At 42.4% G+C, this 26206-nt stretch overlaps 1 protein-coding gene across 3 annotated transcripts in view; it reads right to left on the bottom strand.

The window, feature by feature from the left end:
* Nucleotides 1-26206, bottom strand: part of ARFGEF3 (ARFGEF family member 3) — a 155228-nt gene that overhangs the window by 25557 nt on the left and 103465 nt on the right. For 2 of the 3 annotated variants that reach the window (XM_036994810.2, XM_036994813.2), the window contains 13 exons: nt 25263-25370; nt 24716-24931; nt 24445-24555; nt 22590-22740; nt 21027-21347; nt 18928-19061; nt 18445-18561; nt 16852-16997; nt 15104-15283; nt 8831-8975; nt 7148-7270; nt 2720-2823; nt 885-1029 (listed from right to left, as the gene is read on the bottom strand). In XM_036994810.2, coding sequence (XP_036850705.2) covers nt 885-1029; nt 2720-2823; nt 7148-7270; nt 8831-8975; nt 15104-15283; nt 16852-16997; nt 18445-18561; nt 18928-19061; nt 21027-21347; nt 22590-22740; nt 24445-24555; nt 24716-24931; nt 25263-25370 — 2001 coding nt within the window. The remainder of the gene's footprint in view (nt 1-884; nt 1030-2719; nt 2824-7147; nt 7271-8830; nt 8976-15103; nt 15284-16851; nt 16998-18444; nt 18562-18927; nt 19062-21026; nt 21348-22589; nt 22741-24444; nt 24556-24715; nt 24932-25262; nt 25371-26206) is intronic. The other variant, XM_017665088.3, reaches the window with a different exon arrangement.

Below are 26206 nucleotides of genomic sequence, written 5' to 3'. Positions count from 1 at the left end.
TTAATTGTTCTCTACATTAGATTGTTATTCTTTCCTACAGCTTTTCATTAAAACTAGTCTGAATTAGTGAGGTTTTACTGTTTATAGTCCCTATGGAAAACTGTAAATCATCTAGCCACCCCTATAAATGAATTTATAACAGAAAAGAAAGACAGAAACAACAATTAAAAACAAAATAGTGAATGAAAACACCTCCCTGAAGAAGTACTTTTGCAAGGGTTTAAAATAACCTATGTCCGGATATTAGACCTCTTTAAAGAAGTTGTTTCATTTCTAGATCTAGAAACAGAACAGGGTCTGCGGAATCAGAAGGCCACAAGCACGAGTTAACCAATCTGAAAATTATCCAAAATTCTAGACTGAACTCCAATTCACAGGAAATTACATACAAACTAATTTGAAATACATTCCTTAAAATTATTCTTTTAATGAGCCTTCAGTTTCACCAGTCCCAAACAGATTCTCTGTTCAGTCACGGCTTCATTTCCCCAGTCTCTAATCAAATAGTCTTGCAGGAAGTAATTACATAATGGTTGCTTCCTTAGAAGAAGGTATTAAAGACAATTACCAGCATTTAAGTACCAATGCACAAAGCAACTACAGTCCAATTTGCTAAATTCAGGAGAACTCAGAGTTAGAAACTATATACTCAGTAGAATCTACAAATCTGCAGTGATTTTAGATGGAGGTACCATCTGAATTTGACATGATATATTTGGAGAGTCCATGAAAACTTTAGGTAGACTTATTTTGTTAGAATTAGAAATAACAACATAAATGGATGCTCACCCTTGTCATCTACAAACTACTTAAGGTTTAAGCTTCTGGGCGTATGAACATAGTAAATAGTAAATAACCTGGTTTAGTCCAATCAATGAGCTTACCAGTGTCATCATCAAAATCAGACAGGACTGACTCAATTCCATCCTCACTGCTGGCTGACTGCTCCTGAAGTCTTCGAGGCAAGCTAGCAAGTCGCCCACTAAGGAATATTGGCTTCAAGGGCATTTTGTAGATTTTGGCCAATAACTGAATAAAAAAATGCCAAATTGCAATTACATATTAGAAAAAGCTGCACATGGACTATTAAAGAATGAAATTATATGCCAGAAATAGAAGGGTGAGAGAAAACCAGAAAAGCTCCTGATGTATGAAAGGTTCAAAGTTGGCTTGTTTGTGATTTGGATTCACAGGTTGCCCACAAGAGCGAGCCATCCTATGAAGCAGGAGAAATAGCATCCAAGAGAAACAAGAAGGTAGAGGAAAAGCCTACAGATAATTTTTTTTCAGAATCTCAATTCCTTACAAATTTCACAGACTTTTGTAAACCTACCAAGGGAAACGTAAAACATGTCAAGAATTTTTGCCTACGGGAGGTGTTCTGCGGGGACTTCTAAGAAGGTCCGTAGGTAAATGGGATACCAGACTCTGATTTCCCCTTCCCTTGAGTCAACATCTGGGAAACAGGGCCAAGAGCAAGTGGGGGAATGGAGGAATCTGTGGGCAAGGTGGAAGAGATGACGGTCTCAGGAGCAGAGCTCCCAGACCGCCCTGCATTCTTGATTGTCCTCTCACTGCTAGACCCATCCCCCAGAGATTCTGTTACTGGCATAAACCCCCAAGGCTCTTCATGATTTAGAATTGTACCTGCTCTGCCTGTACTGTTCTAGAAACCAGGGAAACAGCTGTGAGTGAGACTTAGAATTATCTTCTCACAAATAATAAATAAAATTTGACATAAATGCTGCAGGAAAAAATTAGACAGCAGATATTAGAAGGAGTGACTAGGGAGTGTGGGACATGTTGACATGGACCTGGCGGACACCCAAACCCTGGTCTCCCTGGGAAGCTGAGGTTTCAGATGAGATCTGGAAGACAAGGAATATCAGAGAGAGATTATGGAGAGAGATTTCCAGGCAGAGGGAACAGCAATGGGCCTGAGCATTAATGAGAGGGATGTCCTTGAAGAGAGCACATTTGTGTGCTTAGGGTATAGTGAATGGGGGGGGAAGGATCTCAGGGTGAAAAGATAGCTGGGGTCATGGCACTTGGGGCCTTGTGGAGGTAGCTGGAGGAAGCAGCCAGGGCTGGCATCTTTTCTAAAAACAAGAAGCTTAACATTACCACCAAGGGAGAGGTGAAAGATAGAGACAAAAAGAGGCCTGGGGCCCCAACCCGAGAAGTTGTCACTGAGGCCAGAAGGGAAAGGGCTTCATGGAGGGAGTATTGTTTTTATTCCACCAGAATTTGACATAAGGACAGGTAATTATTGGACTTAGCACGACAAAGGTCACTATCACTTTGATAAGCACTGTTTTATAGGATTTCAGTACTAGATCTCAATTGAATATGTCCCTCTTACTTTTTTTATATCTCTCTTCACTATTTGTGCCCCCATCCCCCTATCAGGAAGATGTCCCATGACCTCATGACCCCTTCCCCTAAAGACTGACACAAATACAGAGATTATGGCAGTTCATGTGTTCGAGTACAAAAGAGAAATTTCAGAGATTGCAGGTGTAGTTGAGTGGTTTACTATATTATTATTTATTTCTTTCACGGAGTGGGGACGAAATGTCATACTCCAAATCTAAGCCTTATCTGCTCAGAGGCAGCAGCAAGTACCTCTCGTGGGCTTCAGCAAGAGTCCATGCGTATTTTGGCAAGTATCTTTTGAGGCAGGTCTCAGGGCCCGGACTCAGCATGAGCATTCCCGTACCTGAGAACAGCGCCTAAGGTAATCCAGGGCAGGGAGGCACAGGTCTGGGGACGTGGCTCCTGGTCCTGGGACACAGTCTCCAATCTCTTTACAGTCTACCTCCCCTGGGGGCAGCAAAGGGAGACAGAAACAAACAAAATTACCCTTGTTTTCACCTTACAACAGAAGACCTATTCATTCAAACAGCATCAGTTCACCAAATGTCTACTAAAATAGAAGAAGGAAAAATTACCTTCCACTGTACAACCTGGAGACAAATCCTTTCAGTCATTTTTTTTTTCCCTGCATGTGTACAGGTTACATATAGGCGGGACCACACTGTACGTCCTATTTGCTTATCCTGTTTTGTCTTAACTCCCTTTTCCAATAAATTACCAACTCCTTTTCTGTATTCTCCACGGGGCTTCCAGTGGCTAGATGGTGCTCTCTTGTACCCGGGCACTATCACTCACCTCACTGGGTCCCTGCTGTTGATGGTGTGACTTCTAAAGCTTTGATGACAGAGGATGATCCCAGAGACAAGCCATGTGCTTGGCTGGAATGAAGCAGGAGGTCTCTGTTTGAAAAGGTACCTCATTTGCTGCTAGTGCTCAGTACTAAACAGTGACGATAAAGATTCTGGGAAGATTCTAAACATCTGGAGCTTGGGGATGGAGGCTATATAAGTTAAATGACTTTTATTTCTTGTACACACCTAGAGATTTCACAGATCTATAGAGGGTATCTAGATTTTTCCATAGGTAAAGAGTAGTTGAGTATTATTCTTTTTCACATGCAATGAATCTATTTCACTACTTTTAATAAAATCATTCCACAGCACTGTAATTGTTTCTAAATGTCTATAATCGCAGCAACTAGCACCCTCTCCTCTGGGTAAACAGACATAATTACTAGGCATTAGTTAAAATTCAGACAGACAAAGAGGCATGTTTCTCCTTAAAAATGAGAAGAAAAGATAAACATTTCTTATGTCTCAGATCAGAGACTGGCAAATTTTTTTGTACAGGTCCAGGTAGTAAATATTTTAGGCTTTTCCCAACTCTGCTATTGCAGCATGAAAACAGCCATAGACAAATGGTCATGGTGGTGTTCCAAAGAACTTACTTATAAAAGCTAACAGTGGGTTGGGCTAGGCTTTTGGGTAATAGTTTACCAACCTGTGGTTTAGATTAACTCACTTTGTGATATAAAAACACAGACAAAATTCATGTTGGAGTAACTAAGTGGGAATTTTAAAAAATTTCATTTCCTAGCCTGTTGATCACAGTGAGTGTTGCAAAGGTTTTATTTATTTATTTTTTACCTACACTGCTTTTTCACATCAAAGTCCAAGCACAGGGCAGCCCCTGGACCAGGAGTGGTATGCAGTACAAGTAACTCCACCTTCTAATTCACAGAAAAAAATAGAACCTGTCTCTTTTAAATATTCTCCACGACACACTGATAATTCTGCAGCTCTATGTTCAGGCCCCAACTCCCTCCCTAAGACAAAATTGCAGACTTCTAACATGCTACAATGCATCTCTGCTTGAATATTTTAAAAAACTGAATGTGTCCAAATGTCCAAGGATATAATTCATTACTTTTTCCTCTCCTCCACATCTAGCCTGCTATCTGTTTATATATCTCAATTCTGGGTAATACAAGTCCTTGTAAGAAACTTGGGGAACAGGAATCATCCCCAGCACCTCCTCTCAGGCCCCACATCCGAGCAGGCCCAACCCCTGTAGATCCCACCTCTACAATAGGCTAGAGCCAATTCCTTCCTGTCTACTTTCTTCCAAGCTACCGCAGCACTGGTGTCTGTCTGCAGCCCCTTGTCCCTGCCTACAGGGACATGTGAACTGCCAGAGTCTAGCTTCTAATGTTACACGTGGTCACCTCACTTCACACCGTGGTCCCTTCCTCTCTTTCCAGTTCATCTCCACCACCCCTTCTGTGTGGGTGCCTCCAACGTACCCTATTTTTAGAAAAGTAAACCTAAGGCTCACTTGTCAGAGTTCAAATGTCACTTCCTCTTTGAAGCTGGCGTGGGCCTCCACTAACCAGACATCTGTTCACTGCTTGTTCACTTGGCTTAAATGGCTTTTTTTTTTTTTTTAAACTAGCCTCTCTTAAAGTATTCATCTTACTGAGCTGTATTATTGATTACATGTCTGTTTCCCAGAAGAGGCTGTGAGGCTCTCACAGATGGGAAGCATGTTTTATTCATCTTTATGTCCCCTTAGAATGTCCAGCTGTTGTGTCCACAGAGCTGGCAGCCCCTCAGCTTCTCAGTGAACAATAGGTTACCAGTAATAATGGTCCTTAAATGAAATAGAGGCCTGTAACATAATAGAAAATACACATATTGATCTCTGCCCTGGTACCTGGCACAGAGCTCCTAAAACCCTTGCCATTTGCTAAGTGGGAAGATGCTAAAGAGCACCAGGAACATCATTTGTCCTAATTTTTGGACTTTGACTTCAATTCCTGAGGCAGAGCTCTTAAATCCCTTGAATTTCTTGGGTGATAGGAGTGTCTTCTCTTCTAAGGAGGCAGCTCTTGGTGGGCTCCTGGATGGGGGCTGGTCACCAGAAAGACCAGACGGTGATTAGAAGCTCGGCATTGTCAGCCCCATCCTCACTTTCCAGAGACAGACAAAGAGTTAATGATCCATCATAGCTTATGTGGGGGAGTGTCTATGGAAATCCCCAAAGTATGAGGTTCGGGCTGGTACTTGGTACTTTGGGTTTGGGTTGAGAGCTTCTGGGCTGGTGAACACATCTACGTGCCAGGAGGGTGGCACGCCCTAACTCTGAGGGGACAGGAGCTCCAGTGCTCGGGACCCTTTCAGATCTTGAGTTACATATCCCTTCATCTAGCTGTTCATCTTTATCCTTTATCATATTCTTTATTGTATAATAAACTGGTCAATGTGTTTCCCTGAGTTCTGTGAGCTGTTCTAACAAATAAACGAATCCAAGGGGCAGAAGTCCTGGGAGCCTCTGACATGTAGCCGAGGTGGACAGAAGCGGTAGGTAACCTGGGGACCTGCTACTTACGATTGGTACCTGAAGTGGGGCAAGGGCAGCCTCGTGGGCCTGAGCCCTTAGCCTGCAGTTTCTGAGCTAAGTTGGGTAGCGTCAGAACGGAACTGAATTGTAGGACACCCAGCTGGTGTTGCACAGAATTGCTTAGTGTGAAAAAAACTCCATACATCTAGTGTCAGAAGTGGTGTGAGTGTGATAGTAATATGGGGGCAAAGGGGACACACACAGCAGGAGTGAGTTTTTCCTAAACAAGAACTGGATTTTCTACTATTTAATGCAAGCATTCATGTGTTAGGTCTTTGTTTAAGATAATAAATTATTTGGCTTCTATTTAACATAAAGCAGAGTTCAAAAAAAACTATTCTGTTGCTCAAAAGAAATCTTCCTCTGAAGCTCAGTATATAAAATCAGTAAGTCAGTGGCTGCCCTGGGTGTTCCTCAGCCCAGTCCTCTACTTGGCAGGGTATATGTAATGATACCGTGAGGATATATGACAATGGGAGGTAACAAGGATGGGCTACAGATTAGACATGTGGCCTCCAGCCTCCATCCTGAAACTTCCTTTTGTTCCTGTTAGAAAAGACGGGGAAAATGAGTGAAGTCACCTAGTTTCTTTGTGTCCAGTTTTCTTTTGCAAAGGAATGGCTGCTTATTTAGCAAGAATATAAAAAGAATATTATGAACCTTATCTTTTCCTTGTTTAAACTCAGGCTCCAGGTCTAAGAGCACTCCATGGTGAAATTCTCAAAACTTTTAAGACTTAAGTTCCTTCCAAATTTTTGGGTTAACTAACTGCCCCACCTTTTATTTCACCCCAGATAAACTCATGCTCTATAACAAACTGCGGTAGCACGTCATGCAATACAGCAAGACTCTACATTTTTAAAGTATTCCTAAATTAAGCATAAAATCTACTGGGTAGTTCCTGAAATACATGAGGCTTCAAAGGAGGGGGACTTTTACATAAAATATGTTTATGATTGATAAGGCCCAGGGCAGGGAGTTGGAAGCAGTCTTGATTTTGGCCTAGAAGGAGGTGGGAACTCAAATTCAGGCTGCTAATTATGTGACACCAAGGAGGATAGTTTCTTGTATAGGGCAATTATTGAATATTTTAAGACTCAGACAGAAGTTGGAGTAAAATAACATATAGAATGAAAACATGCTGCATTACGAGATTAGTCCATGAACACAGTGAAAAATACCAATCCTGGAAAAAATCCAAACAGCTTTTACAGTAAGTTTTCTGCTTCTGAGTACACAACCATCTGCTTATATTCCAGGATGCTTGCTGGCTCCAGGCAATCCGGGGGCCTGTCTCCAGGGATCTCTATACAAAAACATCTAGGAAATAGTCCCCAGCTGTCATGAGGCATGAAAGGAGGACTTCACTTACCCAGTCCTTTGACAAACTTCATAAGGCACATGATGTAACTAGTGGCTGCATTAGCAAAGACCTGGATGTTGTCAGTATTGAGAAAAGCTTCAAATACATCAAACACTGGAGCTTGGCCTTTTCCTGCGGGAGGAAGATTGCAGAATTTTAAGAAAGCTAACGCTCTTCTTCAGGTTGCCTATACTCCCAGCATCTTCCATGGAGTCTTGGAAAAGATCTATTGGAGAAAAGCCCAGGCCTTGGCTGGACCACTGGCTTGGCTCCAATGTTGTCTTTCTCACCTTTGCCTGCAGGGGGAGCTGCAGGAAGGCTACAAAAAGCTCAGTAAAGAGATGAGGTCCAAGCCAAGGGCTGCAAGCACGTGGAGGCAATGTGCAGATCTGTAGGGCAATGACACATGTGTGCCTCTGGGATTCTCCTGCCCACAGAATTACAGGGAAGGGAAGGTTTGGCTAAACCCCTAATGGCATACACTAATTTATTCATACCTGTGTGGGAAAGAGTTAACACAGAAGGTCTGAGACTGCTATCCTTAAAAAGGCTGGAATGCCAGGCTAGCCATTGTCTGGGAACTTGGTTCTCAGAATATTTCTAGGCAAGTTAACTGATGAGGGTCTTCCGCTGTGCCTACACAGTTTGTGCAAACAACATGGTGTATTCAGAACACCTGTTTTCCTTTGGGGAGTCTAGAATTTTTTGTCCGTGGAGGCCATGGGTGTCTATGTGACCAGCCCTCAGCTGGGTTTCTTCTGGGCTTCACTGAACACAAACATTACACTCATGCTGCTGCATTTTCACTACTGGGGGAAGAGTCAGCTCCATAGAACCCCCTCCAGGGTGGGTGAGAGCGCCAAGAAGCCTGTACAGGGATTTCCCCCAGACTCTGTGTCCTTTTCCCTTATAATTTGGCTTGCCCTTGTTATATTGACATAATAAGTCTTAGTTGTAAGCCAGGTCATCAATCTGAGCCACGTAACAAATCTTAGCACAACTGTAGTTGGCTCCTTGAGCCCTTCTGGTAGGTCTCTGAATGTGGGGTCCTGGGGACTGCTGACACAACACCCTTGGTCACTGGGTGTGCTTTACAGGTGCCCATCCATCTCTAGCCATACTCCATCTCCCTAATTTGGATTCTCCTGTGTTATGATACTTATGCCCTTATTAGCAAGCAGATATCATTTTCTTCTTGGTTTTAGGAATAAATGCAACACAGTTATGTATAAGTGAAACAACAGAAGCCCCTTAGTCTTTTGTTTGATCTGTCAGTAAGAGCAGGGCCTGATAATGCTCAGGACTCTTGATCTCCTGGTAAAACTCAGAATTTGTGTCCCTGCTATTCCAGATTATTTCCTGCTGAGAAAACATGAATGTCAGTCTTCCCTATTGCTCAATTTCTTTTGATAGCATGAAACTTGGCATAAAGAACGCATGCTCTGTAACAGAATCATCCATACATTCTTCCCACTTTCGCCATTCCTATGTAACAGTTTTGGAAATTCTAGCCAGAGCAATTAGGCAGGAAAAAATAAAATGTATTGAAACTAGAAAGGAAGAAGTAAAATTTTCTCTTTATAGATGACATGATCTTACTTTTGGAAAATCCTTAAGATTCCACCAAAAACTACTGGATTAATAAATGAATTCATTTAAGTTCCAGGATATAAAATCAACAGACATTCTTACCCATGGAATAATCACCAACCAGATACTCCTTCACCTCGGACTTGTTCCCACTGTGCACTGTTTCCAGGGCACTGAACAAGGGCCTCCATCCCGACTGGATTTGGGTGGAACACACTTCAACCAGCTCTCCAATGGATGTGACCACCTGGCAGAGGCAAAGGAAGTGGCACTTAAAACCCTGGCCTTAAAAGAAGCAGGAGGATTTCTGCAAAGTGTGATTACTCTATACTTCCTATTTCTGGGTTAATTTTAGTGAAAGAGAAAAATCAGAACCCAGACAAACTCACTTGAAAATCTTCCAAATTTTGGAACATGGTTAGTCGTAGCATTTTGCTAACAACCAATGTTGCTGAGCAACTTTTCATATGTTTATTAACCACTTGTAAATATTTTGCTGTTTTTTTAAACTGGGGTTTTGTCCTTTCAGCATTGTCAGTTTATTATTGAGTTGTTGTTCTTTATGCACTCTAGATTCAAATCCTTCCTGAGATATATGATTTGAAAATATTTTTTTCAGTGTTGGCCCTGTCTTTTTGTTTTTCTTTTTAATAAAGTTTTTTGAAAGAGCAAAAGTTTTCAATTTTGATAAGGCCTAATTCATCAATTTTTCTTTTTATGGATCATGTTGGTGTCATTTCTAAAAAAATTGTTGCCTAACCCAAGGTTTTAAAGTTTGTTTCAGTAATATTTATCATACTAATGTCCATTTTGCCTGACATTAAGACAGTCACCCCAACTCCTTCATGGTTACTGTTCGCATGTCATATCATTTTCAGTCTTTTTACTTTCAATCTATTTGTGCCTCTGAATCTAAAATCTGTCTCTTACAGACTGTACGTTGTAATATCTTATTGTCTTATATAGCCTTACAATCTCCACCTTGATTGCTGAGTCAATTCATGTTTTTTAATAATACCTTTGAGATATAAACATAATAAAATTTACCCATTTATAGTGTTCAATGTTTTCTTAGCATATTCAGGGCATTGAACAACCATCACCACAATCTAATTTTAGAACATTTTCATTACCTCCCCGCCAACCCAGTACCTGTTAGCAGTCATTCCCACTCCATGACCCTACCCTTTGCCTTAAGCAATCACGAATCTACTTTTTGTCTCTATAGATTAATTTTATGGACATTTCATGTAAGTGCAATCATATAAAATGTGGTATTTTGTGACTGGCTTTTTTCATTTAATGTAATGTTTCCAAGGTCCATCCATGTTGTAGCACAATGTAGTATTTAAGTTTTTTATTGCAGAATATTTCATTGGTGGATATGTATTTTATCAATTTATCAGCTGATGCAATTTAGGTTGTTTCTAATTTTCTGACTATTATGAAAAATGGTGCTACAAACATTTGTGTCCAAGACTTATATGGGTAAATGTTTTCACTTTTCTTGGGTGAATACCTTTTGAGGACTGTTTTCCATGGAGGAAACACATTTAGCCTTCTCACTAGTAGCATATGAGGGCTCCAACTTCTCCACATCATCACCAAAACTTGTTATTATCTTTTTTACCAAAGTCATCCTAATGGGTTTGAAGTGCTATCTCATTTGGGTTTTGATTATTTCCATAATAGCTAATGATGTTGGGCATCTCTTCATCAAAGCATATTTAATGCTTTTATTGCTATGATCCTATTTACATCTGTCATTTTACTATTTATTTTTCATATATATAATGTGTTTTGTTTCTCTGTTCTTCCTTTCTTTTCTGTTAAATATATTTTTAGTGTATCACTTTAATTGCTCTGTTTATCTTTAATCTGTTTTTTGTGTTACTTTTTTCACTGTGGCCCTAGGGATTTTAGTATGCATCTTCAATAAATCATAATATTCTCCAAGTTAATACTGACTTAATTCTGGCAAACTATAGTAACTTTGCTTCTAAATAGTTCTGTTTTCTCTCCCTTATATTTGCTACTGTTACTTATATCTTTTAATACTAAATATAAGTATTAAATAAATCTAAAAATTCAGTGTGTTATTGCTTTAAACATTATGATTTTAAAATAAATTAAGAGAAAGAGAAAAACTGTATACAATCTTTTATATTTACCCACATAGGTACCATTTCTTTTTATGAAATTGATTTACTACCTTTTGTTATCTCTTTTTAGTCTAAAGGAATTCCTTTAGTATTTCTTATAAGAAAGGTTGGTTGGCAAGAAATTCTATCAAGTTTTATCTGATGATGTCTTTACTTCATTTCTGAAGGGCAGTTTCTCTAGAATTATTTATTAATCAATTTTTTTTCTTTCAGCACTTTCAATATGTTATTTCACATTGTCTTCTGAATTTTATTCTTTCTGGAGAAGTAGCAACTAAACCTATTGTGTTTTTCACATGGTAATGAACTGGTTTTCTCTTGCTGCTCTCATAGTTTTTTCTTTGAGCAGGTTGACTATATCTACTGAGGACATCCTTGTGTTGATGCTAATTGGGGTCCCATTATTTCTCTAAATATTCCTACCCCTTTGTCTTTCTCTTCTTCATCTGGGACTCCCATTACATGTATGCATGGTATTTCCCCACAGGTCTCAAAGGCTTTATTTATTTTTGGTCAAACTTAATTCTTGCTGATCTTTTGAATGGATCATTTCTATTAGTCTATTTTCAAGGTCACTGATTCTTCTATCATCTCAAATCTTGCTGGTAAGCCCATCTAGTGGAATTTTCATTTCAGTTACTGCTCTTTTCGACTCTAGAATTTGCATTTTTTTCATGGTTTCCATTTCTCTATTTAGACTACCTTTGAGTCACTGTCATCACATTTTTCTTTAATTTTTTCAGTATATTTATAATAGCTGTTCTATAGTCTGTCTCCCAAGTCTAATATCTAGACTCACTCTAAATCAATTACCATCTATTGTCCCCTCCCTCCTGCCCCACTCCCCATCCCAGTATGTGTCACTTTTTCTTGTCCCTTTGTATGTCTTTTTTTTTTTTTTGCCAAAAAATGGATATTTTAGAAATAAATTGTAGCAATGCTGGATTCTGATTTACTTTTCTGTTTTTTTTTTTAAACTAAGGAGTTGGACTTCAACTGTGGAAACTGTCTCTTCCCACATGTGAGGCACCAATGGGCCTGCTTAATTTCTTTGTTTTTATTTTTTAGTCCAACTTCCTAGTGTTCATCCCCATGCTTGCACAGGTTAGTGGTCAGCTGCTACACTGGGGGAGATTGCACTCAAACACACTGGAGCTTTTAAAGCTTCCACCCCGTGCCAACCAACACGTATCTAGGTTGGAGACAATATTCCAAATTCAGTCAGTTCTTAAGTCTCCCTTGTATTTTACTTTCTGATAAGATATATATAGTCTATCTTGCATATGTCCAAGTTTCAGTTGCCAGAAATGTGTGAGGAACTTATCTAGTCCTCCCATGAATCTCTGGTTTCTAGAAACTCATGTTATATTTCTTACTACAATCTTAGGCTAGCAAAGCTGCAGGATTCCCAGTTCGTTCACTTCCTAAGGAACTCCCCACTTTTAGTTGACAAACCAATGATCTTTTTTCCTTTTCTCTAAACTAAGCCTGTTCTTTATATAAGAAAAGCTGTTGATTTTCCAAGTTAGTCCCACACTGGTCAAACTACTATTCTTGCCAACAGCATGGTAGTAACGGTGCTGGGTGCAGTCTTTGGCAAGAGGTCACAGACTCCCACTGTTCTTAACCAAAGTTCTAGCAAGAACTATTTTTAAGCATAAATGCTATTCAATTTCTTGTATGCCCCTTGGTCAATATCCAAAGCACTGAAATGGTTGCTTTTGACAATTCTGTCTTTTCAAAAATTGAAATATAGTTGATATGCAATATAATATTCATTTCAACACAGTGATCTGACAATTACATACACTGCTAAGTGCTCACCATAAGTGTAGTTACCATATATCAATATATGAAGATATTACCATATTATTGACTATATTCCTTATGCTGTACTTTCCATCCTTGTAACTTGTAACTCCTAGTTTGTACCTCTTTATCCCCTTCAGCTATTTTGCCCATCCTCCCACCTCCTCCTGTATGGCGTCCACAAGTCTGTTCTCTGTGTCTGAGTCTATTTTTGTTTTGTCCATTCATTTATTGTTTAGATTCCACATATAAGTGAAATCATACGGTATTTGTCTTTCTCTGCCTGACTTATTTCACTTAGCATAATACCCTCTAGGTTCATCCATATTGTCACAAATGCCAAGATTTCATTTTCTTATGGCTAATATTACATTGTATATGTGTCCTGTATCTTCTTTATCCATTCATCTGTAGATAGACACTTAGGTTGCTTCCATACCGTGGCCATTGTAAATAATGCTGTGATAGATATAGGAGTGCATATACTTTTTCAAATTAGTGGTTTTGTTTTCTTTGGGTAAATTCCCAAAAGTGGAATTTCTGGGTCAAACAGTATTTCTATTTTCAGTTTTTTGGAGAAACTTCCATTTTGTTCTGTTTTATACTTGATTTTTGTGAGGAGGATTCATTAACTTCTCATGCCACCATAGCCAAAGTGCTCCCTGTCTTAAACTTTCTGAACATATTTAAGCATAATATGTTAAAGTCTATCTCAGATAACTCCGATATCTGGATACCTGGCTACGTATGTATGTGTGCGTGTATATTTTTATTGTTTGTTTGTTGGTTTTGTTTTCAAGGACATGTTATTTCCTAATGAGTCTGATTATTTTTTATTGAATGTGAACATTGCATATGCAAACCAAGAAATAATTTCAGTCCTTGGAATGATGTTATCTTCTGTCAGAGGGGTGTTTTGTGCCTATTGTAGGCTCTAGAAATCTCAGGTCACCCAATCTCATATCAAGTATTGGGTTTGTCTGAAGATGGGGATTATTTCCTGCTATGACTAGTCTACCACCCTTCCTTCTCCTATGTCCCTTTCTCCTCATGGTTCTCACCCAAGATGTCAGGAAGTTACTAGATTTGGCATGTCTTGTACTCCAATTGAGCTTAGCTTCTCAATCTCTCAGCTTCCTCTTCTGAAATTAGTAGATTCCATTTCAGGAAAAGCAGCTGCAAACATGAGGCACCACCTCTAGGTATTCTTTCTCTCCTAGATGTTGGCCTCACAGTTATTCACTTCCTTATTTTATTCCAGTGATTAAAAAGCTTTTTTTAATCCAACTTTTTCTAGCTGTTCCCTGTGGGAAGTTGATCTCAGTTACGTAGCTCACCATTATTGGAATCCTCCAACCTAGTCTTTAGGTATTCTCTCATATTTTCCTTCATTCTCATTTAATATTTTTAATGAAAGATCCAATATTTCAATTCTTTTTAGTTGTGGTTGTGCCATCTGTTGTTTCAGCAGCTCCCTCTGAGTATTGCCTTGTTTCTGTATGTTTTGTGGTATTTTATAAATACTGTAAATTCACATATTTCTGAACTTTGTGAGATTCTTTTGTGACTTGAGTTGAAATGAGTCCCTCCAAAGGGAAGAATTCCGTTGCTTCTGTAGAGCGCCTACAGGACGCTGCTCAGACCACTGGGTGGTGCAATTTCCTACCCTGACCGCACAGAGGGGCTAGCCTGTAATTTTAAATTCTGGAGAGTTATTTTATCTCCACCAAGAGCCAATGTTAGAAAGAGGCTGATATAACTCAGGGAGGGTAGTACCCCATTCATTTCTAATTCAGCCGTGGCCTGAGGGTAACAACGGTTCTATAAGGTTTGCATGGAGATTTCTCTCAGGTTCTGGTGGCCTCAAGAATGTTATTAAGCAGAACTCAGCTTCACCCGAGGCAAATTCCTTCATAGCAGAATCCGTCTTAAGAGCTTTGCCTGCTTCTCTGGTTTCTTGTTACTTAGCTTTGGGCACCTTAGTTTTCCTTACTTTCCTGCTGATATGTCAATGTATTTAAAAGGAATTTTTAACCGTTACTGAAAATTTTTAGTAAATTTTGAAGAGAGGATCTGAGTTTCTAGCACACCATCATGCCCGATATGAAGTGTCCAGTTAGTTCCTTTGGCATTTGTCTCTCAGTAGAGGGTATGGTAACAGTTAAAAGTATAGGCGAGGTCCAAGTATAGACCAGCATAGCCAGATTGCCTAGGTTCAAACTCCAATTCCACCAATCACTAATCATGTGTCCTTAGCTAAATTGCTTAGCCTCTCTTTGTCACAGATCCCACAAAGGATTACTGGAAAGATGAAACATGCAAACGTCATAGAACAGTGCCTGAAAGTGTGCTCAGTTAGAGCCAGCTCCAATGATGACGGTGCTCACCACCAGGACATCCTCACCTGGTCTTGGACGTCCTCATCACACAACTCCAGCTGCATAATACGCTCAAAAGGTCGGAACAGTGCTTCGTTAAAATGAAAATGAGGTGGCTCATTCCAGTCAGTGAGAACCTCTGTCAGTATATCATGGATGAAGGAAACAGCCTTCTGAGAGACATGTCTTTCCTTATGGCAGGCAGCCTGCAAAATCCATGAGAGAGTAGAACAACATTAGGATGTCAGGCAAGAAGCTGTTTTCTGAAGTTCCTAGCCCACCTCACTATAAGGACATGGAAGCAGCAAATCTGTTAAAGTAAAAAATCCCAAGGGATAGGTATGGAAGAACAACACACCAAAAAATTCAGTTTTTAATAATTTAACCAATTCATTGGACACACCTCCAATTTCACTCAGATGTTCTTGGAAAAATAAGAGCTTTTAATGATTTCTTTCTTTTTTTCTGTAACATGACAGTTTTCTTGGGTAGTATACAACATGCTGACAAAGACACCAGAACCTAACTGGAACTGCCCATGCCCTCATTCTTAGCCATGCCCCAAACATATAAAGATTAAATGAGCCAGGTGTCCTTCACTGAGGTGGGCTAATTGCAGCAGTAAAGCTCTAACTGGTTCACATCTTTGTATTCATGCTCTTTAGTACTTCTTTCCCACACTGCCCATGAGCCTGGATGTGTGACTTGCTCTGGACAATGGAACAATACCAAATCATGTAAGTAGAGAACTGAAAAATAGTTATGTTTGGGGTTTTGCCCTCTTGCTTTCCTTTGGAATCCTCAGGATGCCATGTAATGAGCCCAGGCCAGTCTGCGGGGGGAGGAGAGACCACGGAGAGAATCCCACGTATCCGGCCTTCCTAGCCAAGTCCCTCATGAGCCAGCTGGCCCGTCTTCATCCCAGCTGATCACAGGTATACCAGTAGGGCAAGCTGAGGTCAGCGAAGCCTGGCTCAGAGCACAACGGCCCAGCTGAGCCCAGCTCAAATTTCTGACTCACAGAATCATGAGCTAAATAAATAGTTGTTAATTTAATTCACTACGTTTTTGGGGTGGTTGATTAGGTAAAAGATAAACTGATACACTGTTCCATACCTAAGTTATTATTTTCTACCCATTTTCCTTACTAGAATGTTTTCAGTTAGTGAATTACTCCATGACACAGCTCTACCAGATAAGCACTAAAAGGTTATTAGGAATAGGTATCGCTGGGCAAACAGGGCAACAACTTCCCCATTAGCTTAGACATGGCCAGTCATCATGTCCTGAGATGCTCAGGTGGTATGATGTGATTTCTCAAATTATTCCCTTTTGGAGAGTGAAAGGGGGCTTCACGTTAACTTTATGGGGAAGACCAGATGTATGATTCCCCCACTTATAGGGTATTTCCCAGACTATATTTAGCTATTAGAAAAGAAGGACTGGCAAGAACAAAGGGTATTGTTATATTCATGCATACAAGAGAAGCTACAGACTTGGGTTGATCCTGGATCACAGAGTGAATAGCTGGCTGTGTACAGCCTCTAGCCAAGTTATGTGATTGCAAAGACAGAGGGTCAGAGTGAGACCAGGTAGCACTGCCCTCTGGGGTGATTCTTTAGAAGCCATGAAGTATACTCAGAGGACTGTGATGTTTGTGACCAGGTGATGGGAACCTTGTCACTGCTGAGCTCTTCATCCACACACCATCTCGCACAGCACAGCAGGCTGTGCTGCGGGAGTTTGCTGAGCTTCCCACCTTCCAGGTGCTCACCTCCACCAGGTGTGGGGCCACAAGGCCCCAGCAGCGCATCACGTGGAGCAGGGGCCGTGATCTGCTCCGCACAATCCTCAGCATGGCATCCCCGAGGCGGAAGAGGTGGAGGGCGCTTTTTCGGTCTTGAGTGGATTTAACTTCTCCTACAAGGGGGTAAGACAGCAAAAGCCATGAGGCCCAAACTCAGAAATAATTCAGTCTGTTCGAGCACAGAGACAGGATGAAAATCAAAGAACCGTACTCAGCTTAGTAGGGTTATTAGGTGTGCGCTAACGAAGAGAGGAGAGGACCCTAGCTTCAAGGAAGAACTAGGTGGTCTGCACAGCAAGGTGAGGGTCCGCCTCTCCTGCCTGCCACCACCTCCCGAGTGCCTACGGTGAGAAGTGTGAACAGTGCTTGCTGATAAGGGGCCATGGCATAATGGTTAGGGACGAGGCCTGAGCAGTCAGACTGAGCTCAAATCCTGCTTCCCCCACGTGGTACTGGGTTATACTGGACGAGACATTTACCCGTCTAGGCTACGGTCTCTCATTGTAAAAGTGGGGATAACAGTATCTACTTCTTAAAGTTACTTTGAGGATTAAGTGTGGGTAATACTCATGAACACAGGCCTGGCACAGAGTAGTCTTAACTACTGTCATTACTGTAGCCACGGGCATTCTTCATACTTATCATGATCTTTTGCTGCTTTGCTGTGTCACGTCTTCTTTCTTCTTGCTCATGTCCTATTACTTCCCCTATACCGCCTCCAAAATGCTGATCGTTATCAAGTTCTTCTAACCCAAATGATCCTAACCAATTAGCCTTACCATATCAAACTTCAAAATGGCACTAATGATAATCACTGACATTCACTGTACATTTACTCTGTGTATCTTTAATCACCTTAATTTTTAAAGCAAACCTTAAGAAATGGCATTATCAACATCTTATAGATTAGAAATTGAAGGCCAGAAAGGTGAACTGATTTGCCCAAGACAATGCTGCGGCTAAGTGGTCAAGGACAGAAGCATTTTAGGTCAAAGGTGCATTTTAACTCAGATCTGATTGGTTCCAAAGCAAATGGCTTCTCCTCCCAGGTCTGCGGCCTCTTCCTGACCTTGTTCACTGATCTGGGAAGCTCAAAGCCTGCTGATATACCCATTGCAAAAACTACGAAGGCTGCCCCAGGCTCACAGATGCTCTGGAAGACTGCTGGGTTCAGGTTTAGCTAAGGTTTTAAAGTCTGTTAAAAATTAGCAGGGCAAGAACTGTAGTTCTCCAATTACGATCTACAGTAGGCTCAAAAGGCCAAACACATTACACTTTTAGAATTTCAGATTCCTAATGATGGAAGGGACGTCAGATGTTGTGCAGTCCAACTATATCACCCAGCATGTAGCTCCATGCCTCTGGCTGAACTCACCAGGAAGCTACCGTTTCAGCACAACCACCTCTGCTGTAGATGGACAGCTGCATTTGTGAGCAAGCTGCCACCCATCTGGGACCCTCGGGCAAGCAAGTATTGCTCTGATCCCTGTCTGACAGGCTGGCCTTCAAGAGGCCCACTCCCCTTCACCTGGCCTTATTGGTGACGGCAGTGATACTGACCCATCATTAAAGGATATACCCTGGCAGAAGTTTTGCTAAGAATGACGTGAAGCTTCTGTTGATCCTTCTGTTTTTCTCCCCTGTTCTTCCAGTCCCTTCTGGAATCAGTATCTGCTTCTGTAAGTTGGTGGGACCGAGGCAAGAGGTGTGGTTTGTGATAGGGAGAAGGGCTGCCGCCCTCCCATGAAGCTCTCGGCACGCTGAGCAGCCTCACGATTTCAGTATCACAAGCACACCACTTAGTAGAGCCGCCCAGAGTAGCTCCAGGCAGGGGCAGTGGTGACATTTCCGTTTGCAAAGGCCACCCCACACACATCCCACCTCCAGACCAGGACCACCCAGTGGCAAACCTTCACCCAGACTCTGCCAGGGTGACAGTGTGTGAAGGGAATGTGGACTCAGGTCTTCAGGCAGGCTGCCGGTACCAGAGATCCGGGCTGTTTCCCGCTGACCTCAAGGCCGTGTCGTCGGGGACAGAGTTACCTGGCATTGCCAGAGAGTAATCGACCGTCTCCGTGACAGAATGGAAGAGCTGCGCCTGCGATGCTTTCTTCAGCTGGTAGAGGAAACCTCCCAAAGCCATCAGGTTCAGTTTATCCGTAGCATCTTCAAAGAGCCTGGATGAAGCAAACAGATTTGTTACTTGGAAACAATTCAGTGACGTCTTTATGGCAGAATGATTATGGTAATTTTGTTAGATGTGATTAATGAAAATGTGTAAACAATTATAAAGAAATGTATGGTATTATTATGTCTATTATTACTGTGTACGACTCTGCTCCAATTATGAGATTTTAATCCAAAGGGCACAGACTGTATTTTAAAAAAAAAAATCTTTGCTTCCCCATGGCTTAGCTCAGCCATGGTAGGCACTCAGAAAACATCTGGTGGGAAGTTCAAAGTCGGCAAACCATTGCTCCTAGAAACTGAGTAACTGGGAATGGAATCCTTAGAATTAACTTCAGTTTCATACTGTAATAAAGAAACGCCAACTGTAATAAAGAAAAATCCAGTAAGTTAGCTAAGGCTTTTGCTAGGCTGCAGTTGATGAATATAGTACTGGGCTTGGCTTTGAGGAGGATACATAATGAATCCCATAAGCCCTCCTGAGAACAGGGACAATTTTGTACATGAGTTGTACTGAATGGCTGTGCTGTACAGTATGTTCTCTTGACTCATACACCCAGAGCCCTGTACATGGTGAACATTCAAGAACTCACTGCAAGAACCTATATCCCCTAACATAACAGACCTTGCAGGTTCTTTCTGTTTTCCACTCAGCTGGGCGCAGACATTTCTAGCAATTCAGAGGAGGGAAAGCTGAGAGCAGGGCTTAGAGGAGGGTCAGAGGCTCAATGGAATTTGGAGTGCTGGGATCAAATACTGGTCTATGTGGCCGAGGCACACCAGCCTTCCGCTGCTCTTGGGCTGTCCTGCTGCCCACCCTCCAAATCTCTGGGGACACTGGAAGGAAGAGCAGCCCCGTGGGTGGCCACATGCTGGCCAAAGGAGACCGTCTGTAATACAAACTGAATCATGAGCCCTTTGGAAGGGGTAACATGAGACACCAAATTTTAAGATGGGAATCAGTGGCTTCAACATTCACAAATTTTTGAAGCAAATATTTTTTTTTCTTGGTATTTTGTTATTTCAATTTTAATTATCATATAGTTTCTGGGTCCTATTGACCACATCTTCTCCCTCTTTCCTAGTAAGAAAATCATGACTATTACACCCCACTTGAGACCTGGATGCTACTTTCCAGATGCCAACACTCTTTCTTGGTCACCTTGTTGGATAAAGAGGAAACAGCGATTATTGTCCTGAGCTGGCACATACTGTACTGAGTTAGCAGATGAAGAAACTGAGTCTCAGTGTGACTATTTATGGCAGTTGGTTAGTGTCAAAGCCAGGAAAGAACTCAGGTGTTCTAAGCCTCAGTGAATGTTGTTCCCCCTTCCCCACCCCTTGCTGCCCATCTCTCTGCATAAACTTCACTGTGCCCCTGCTGTGGGGCACAATGACCAAGTGGGAGAGTGACTGGTGACCCAAAGCACTTTCAACATCAAGGAGTGTCACCAAACAGTTAGGGTTATTACTGATTTTTTCCCTCTCAGCCTTAACGTGGTTGGGAGCATCAATCAATAACATATCACACTCCGGGTGTGGGATTTTAAATATTAATTATCATAAAAATGATGGATTTTTACTGTTTGCCAAGCTGTGTCATAAGTGTTTCATGTGTGCTAAGTAAGTTAACCTCACGCCTGCCGTGTGAGAGAGTGACCCTACTTTGCCATGAGGAAGTCAGGCAGGTGGAGCTGCACAGGTCACGGAGGAGCACGGCTTTAGCCCCTGGTGGCCTGCCTCGCAGCCCCCAGCATTAGTCATTAGACTACAGTTCATTCTAAGTGTGGGGCATGGAGGGAGACAGTATGTTGACAAAAACTCAAGAGGTTTACACAACTGGCTAACAAATCAAGTGGTGCTGTGATGATTCTGAAACCAGAAGAGGTAGGTGTGCTGCAGACGGGGTCTGGGTGCTGGGCTGCGAGCGGCCCAGGGGTGCGGAAGGCGCCTACCTGTCAGCCTGGGTGGAGAGCGTGAGCACGGCCTTAGCAGCACTGCTCCCGGTCATGAGGCTGCTGCCGCGGAAGTCAGAGGCCCGGCCTCGGCCGCCTTCCCGGATGAGTTCTTGAATGGAGAGGGGCTGGATGACAGGGGCTGCGCTCAGGGAGCTCTCCTGCTCCAGGTTCTGTTCCTGGGGGAAGTCCTCACACTCTGGCTCCCCAAGGAGTCCGGAGCCCTGTGGCACCTTCTGGGGCTGGCTGACGGTCAGAGGGGGCTGAGAGGTGCCATCGCTGAAGTGAGTGTGCTCCAATGTCCCCACGTACTCACATACCCTAGAAGGAGGCAGACAAGCAGCCGTGTAGCTCAGGTGGGCCAGTTCCATAAATCCCATCATGAGACGGAAAGGAAATTCAGCCCACTTTGCAGTCCTCCCCAGTTTTTCTCCTTGTCATAGCCACTCTCTCTCTCCCCTCACTGTATATATTACTGTTCTGAGTTGGACCAGATAGCCTGGATGCAGGTAGGATAAACAGGGTAAGGATTCCTCAGATTCCCTTACTCCACGCTGGGAGAAAGGTGGGTAACGAAGCCCTGTTCACCCAGTTCTGTGCTGTCAAGCTCACTGGCTCATATGGACTTTGGCTGCTGGAGTGAGTTTCCCCCAGGAGCCCTCTCCCCCCTCTCTCTAGTGCTCCGATTAGGACTTGGGATGTGTTTCCTCACATCAGGATCCCAGAATGAGTGTGCCCGTGGCTAACAGGCCCTGCTCACCAGGGGTCCCTCTCAGAGCTTCTGCCCAGCCATCTCCCGCCTGGTCCTGATAGCACCATATAACTATGTCAGGGTCAGGAGTGGGCTGGTCCCCAGTCATGGTAAACACAGAAAAGAGTCACAACATACGGTAAAACTGCCAACTTCCAAGTTGTTTGCTCCCAATAGAACCTGGGACTCAGATACTTCATATGAGGCCCCTCATATACCAGAATAAGTCCAGTTACTGGTGAAGACCATCCTGGATGTTCTGATTTTCAAAAAATCAGGCCAGTTTTTGATTCCATATAAATTGCCTGGGTACCATTTAAATTTTTTCCTTTTTCCATTTTGCTTGTGAGAGCAATGAAGAGCAGTATGTTAAAACCCATTTTGCTCCAAGCTGACTCATCCTGGCTCTTTCATATGTTCCTTTCAAGATAAGCTTTTCAATCCTTGAATGATCTGCATGCTTTTCTCTTTGAAACTCAAAAAACACTCATGGGTATTTGCTTTGAGTATCTGGCCAGTGCCCTGGGCAAGATCTGGGTGCCTGAGCTCTGCTTCTGAACATCCTGCTGCTACTCTGCTGAAACTGAGCTCGGTGCATGGGGTGTGTCTAAGGAGGGTAAGCAACAGCCCAGCCCATGCCCTGCCTGGGCCGTGGGCGGCACCCCTTCCTTCATCCTGGGTCTGCCCAAATGCCAGTGCCTGGGGGGACATGCTGTCTTAGGCATAGAAGCCCTGTGGAACTATAGGTCTGTTTTCATCTCACAGGTGCTGAGGTGTGTAACTGACAGGGGGGTGGGGATTCCGCCATGCACCTGAACACGTGTGGCCAGCAGTCCGGGTTGTGGCTTCCCATCTCCAGGCCTACACTGAGGATGGCGTCCATGCACAAGACGTGGGCTGTGTGCAGCCACACCCCCTGCAGCTTCCCGATCTGCTCCAGTCTCTGCTCCACTTTTAGTTTCACTGTACCAGAAAGACATTCAGTAAAAAAACACTCCGAGAATGGGAGACAGACAGGGAGAGAGAAAGGATGACAGGGAAAGAAGGTGATGTCGTGCAAAGGGAAATGACAGATGCCACTGGCAGCAAGCTCCTCACTGGCAGGTCAGCATGCAAGCTACCCAGCCTACAGGCTCCACAGACACTGGTGACCCCAGCTCTGTGGCTTCAGAAGTTGTATGGTCCTGAGCTGGTAGGTGCAGTTCTTTGAGAACCACCTGTGGATTCTGGGTCAGTCACCAGCAGTGAGGATGGGCGGCATGTGCTGACCCCAGCTGAAGCCATCTGTGTCCAGACCCTTCTCCCCCCCCTGTATACTCAAATTGATAATAAGCAAGAACTCCTGGCAGTCAGCAAGTTCTTTCTGAGGTTTATTTAATGTTATGTGTTTCTGATGATGATCATCTAAAACAACATATGTGTGTACACTTGGAGCTCCATGATGACTGCTTTATAACTACAAATTATCATATTAGTTGACTCCTTGAGCTTACATTTACACTTGTGATCTTCAAATAATTCTTTTTTATTGTGGATGACTAATGAGAAAGGATGCAGAAGATGACTTAAGATGTCAATTATGCAAAATGTCAAGGCAAGGCCAAATGACAACATCCTCCATGAATAAAGGTTTAAGTCATTGGAAGATGGATCTGGTGGGATAAATGAGTGATGGTCCAGAACCCAAAAATACAGCACACTTACTTCAGAGGAAGCTTTACCTATTTTCCTGTTGTGAGAGGCAAACTGATCCTTGGAAAAGCATCATTTGCCTCATGGATGTGATATTTATTTTTTATTTGTATACATTTTGAATATTAGACCTGGTTTTATAGTTGTTCAAGAACTTTAAATATAAACATTTAAATTAATTTGTGGTTGTACATACTAATACAATTGTGGTAACCCTTTTTTCAGTTAACACTGGGATCTGTGAGAGTTCTTTTCAAATGGGTCTCTATGTATTAGCCAAGTTTGAGGAACACTGACCTAACCTGCTTTTCTCAGCTAAAAACATGCCAACTGTTTACAGAACTGGCTATTTTATATACCAGCCACATTGCATTAGTACGAATTGGACCAAGCAACCCATTTTTCCTTCTGTTCATTGCCTGCCATTTATCTTCCATTGCTATTAGGAAGGCCGTTCTCTTTCCTTACATCTAGATAATTCTCACCTTCATTGAGTGATTTTAATAAGTTAAAAATCAACTCTATCCTGAATTCACAAAGCTCAGGTTTGTTTCTGACAAGAATAAAATTCTTAGGGGTTTCCTCTATCTGTTTGATTTCACTATTCGGAAAACTGGCCATTCTGCTTCCCCCACTCTAATCTAGGGGTCCTCCAATGCACACTCTGTGAAGTACCAAAGCTGGTGGACAGATGATGAGACAGGCATGAACAGGTCAGCCAGCTGGGCCTCTGGCCTACAGGATTCCTGTTAGCAATCAGGAGCACTTTCCTATCAACAGGGGCTAGAATGACTCGTCTCCAGAGGGATCCACTGTAAGCACTCTGTGGGATCAGCCATTAACAACAGGCCCCAGCCTGTGATGCAACTGGGATCTCGTATCACATGTGTAATGGGGAGCATGTCTGTGTGCAAGGGTAGGTGTATGCACAGTGCACATATGGCACCAGATGGGCTCTGGCCCTTCAGCTCTTACCTTGTGCTAAGGCATCGCTGGGTTCTTGGACTTCCTTTTCCTCTTTTTCTTCCTGGACACAGGAGGCAGCTGCCATCTGGGCAAGGGCTGAAGCACAGTTAGCCGCAACTCCTTTGGAGAAAACAAACAATTACCCCTTTATGGAGCCTATTCTCTACCATTCACCTACAGAAGCCCTTCGAACAGACATGTTTCCTGCTAGGGTCATTCCCAGTGTGTTCCTCAGGGCCACGCCTCAGTCCGTGGGTCAGCCAGCATCATCCCACCATACCTAGAGCACAGCTCAGTCGCGCTGCTTTCCGCAGCCCATCGAGGCTCATGCAGATGGCATCTCGTTCTTTTTGGTTCTGTTCTTTGATGCCTTCAGCTCCCAGAATGAAGGCCAGTCCTTTGGAGCTCCCTGCCATTCGGCCAGTCAGGGGGGTTGATAAAGTATCAATCAAGTTCTTCCAGCAACCAACCAGAATATAGCGAGCAAACGCCACACCTAGAACATGAAGGGGTGGGGGTCACTTCCAGAGACACAAACAACCTGGCAATGAGTGGCACAGAATTTTTTTGGACCATTAAATTAGCAGTACTATGCAATTCTGCTATAGGAAGTATAATTCCCTGGATTGCGTTTTACTTTGCAGTTATAAATAATGGATGTCGCATCATCAGCTGGGTGATGTTATGTAATTTCCATCAGGCACTGTTTCTGCCAAGACAAAAATCTTAGTTCATTTATGTCAGCACAAAAAACTGTCACATAACAATTTAATTGCTAGTAACACATATAATGCATGTATCCATAAACCTAAGGTACAAGTCATTACCTGCCACTGTGCAGTCATCGATTCTCCTGCCCTGGGTGAAAGGAGATTCGGTAGAAGCTGAGGCCATCAGCTGGCCCCCAATTGCACTGCTCTCTAAGCCATCAATATCTGTCAAGGAAGAAAGCAAGGTTTTCCTTGATGAAAACACTCCAGTCGAAAACAAATAGCTCCCGCAATATTCTTTTATTCCCTCAACAAACATCTGTTGGATCTATTAGGTACCAAGTGGGTAGCAACCTTATATCAGAATATAAAAATATTTTTTTTCATTCAGTCCAGTTTTGTTTCACTGCCAAAGCATTCTTCTGTTAACCAGTTGTACATTTTTAATTTGAAAAAATAAAGATAAATTGTTATCTGTTGTTAGAGAAATCTATTGATTTAGGATATTCTGATCTCTGAATACTCCTTTTATTGAAAACATCATTATTCCCAAATTTTTATATGTAGAGGTTACTCCCATATGGATTTCTCTTTCAGAACCTCCTCATGTGAATCAAGAAGAGAATAAGCCTCTTGGGTCAGATAAAAAGTATTCTCACAGGATATTTTTTTCATTAGATCTTCCCGACAACTCTAAGCAGGTAGGTAGGATAGGCTTTTTATTTTTATTTTTTCCCTATTTCACAGAGGAGGAAATAAATAATCAAGAAGTTAACTGCCCAAGGTCCTGAGGTTTTTGAAGGAAAGAATCAGACTTGGCATTCGTATCTTCTGACTCCCCTCCATGGTCATCCACATCTCTTTCTATGACACCATGCACTCCAGGGCAGTACAAGATCTTAATTCACCTCGTTTAAATTTTTGTTAAAACAAACTCTCATCTATGGAATTAGCTCAACAAACCACTCCTTAATGTGCTAGCAAGAAGAGACTGGCTGGAGCTGAGAAGGCTGGGCTTTATTCAGCCTTAGCTCTGAGGTAAGGAGCCTTGTAGCCTGGGG

This window comes from Manis javanica, chromosome 13, assembly GCF_040802235.1.
Source record: "Manis javanica isolate MJ-LG chromosome 13, MJ_LKY, whole genome shotgun sequence".
Classification (NCBI taxonomy): domain Eukaryota; kingdom Metazoa; phylum Chordata; class Mammalia; order Pholidota; family Manidae; genus Manis; species Manis javanica.
The sequence above is the reverse complement of the archived record's forward strand: the minus strand, read 5'-3'. Positions and strand labels throughout refer to the sequence as shown.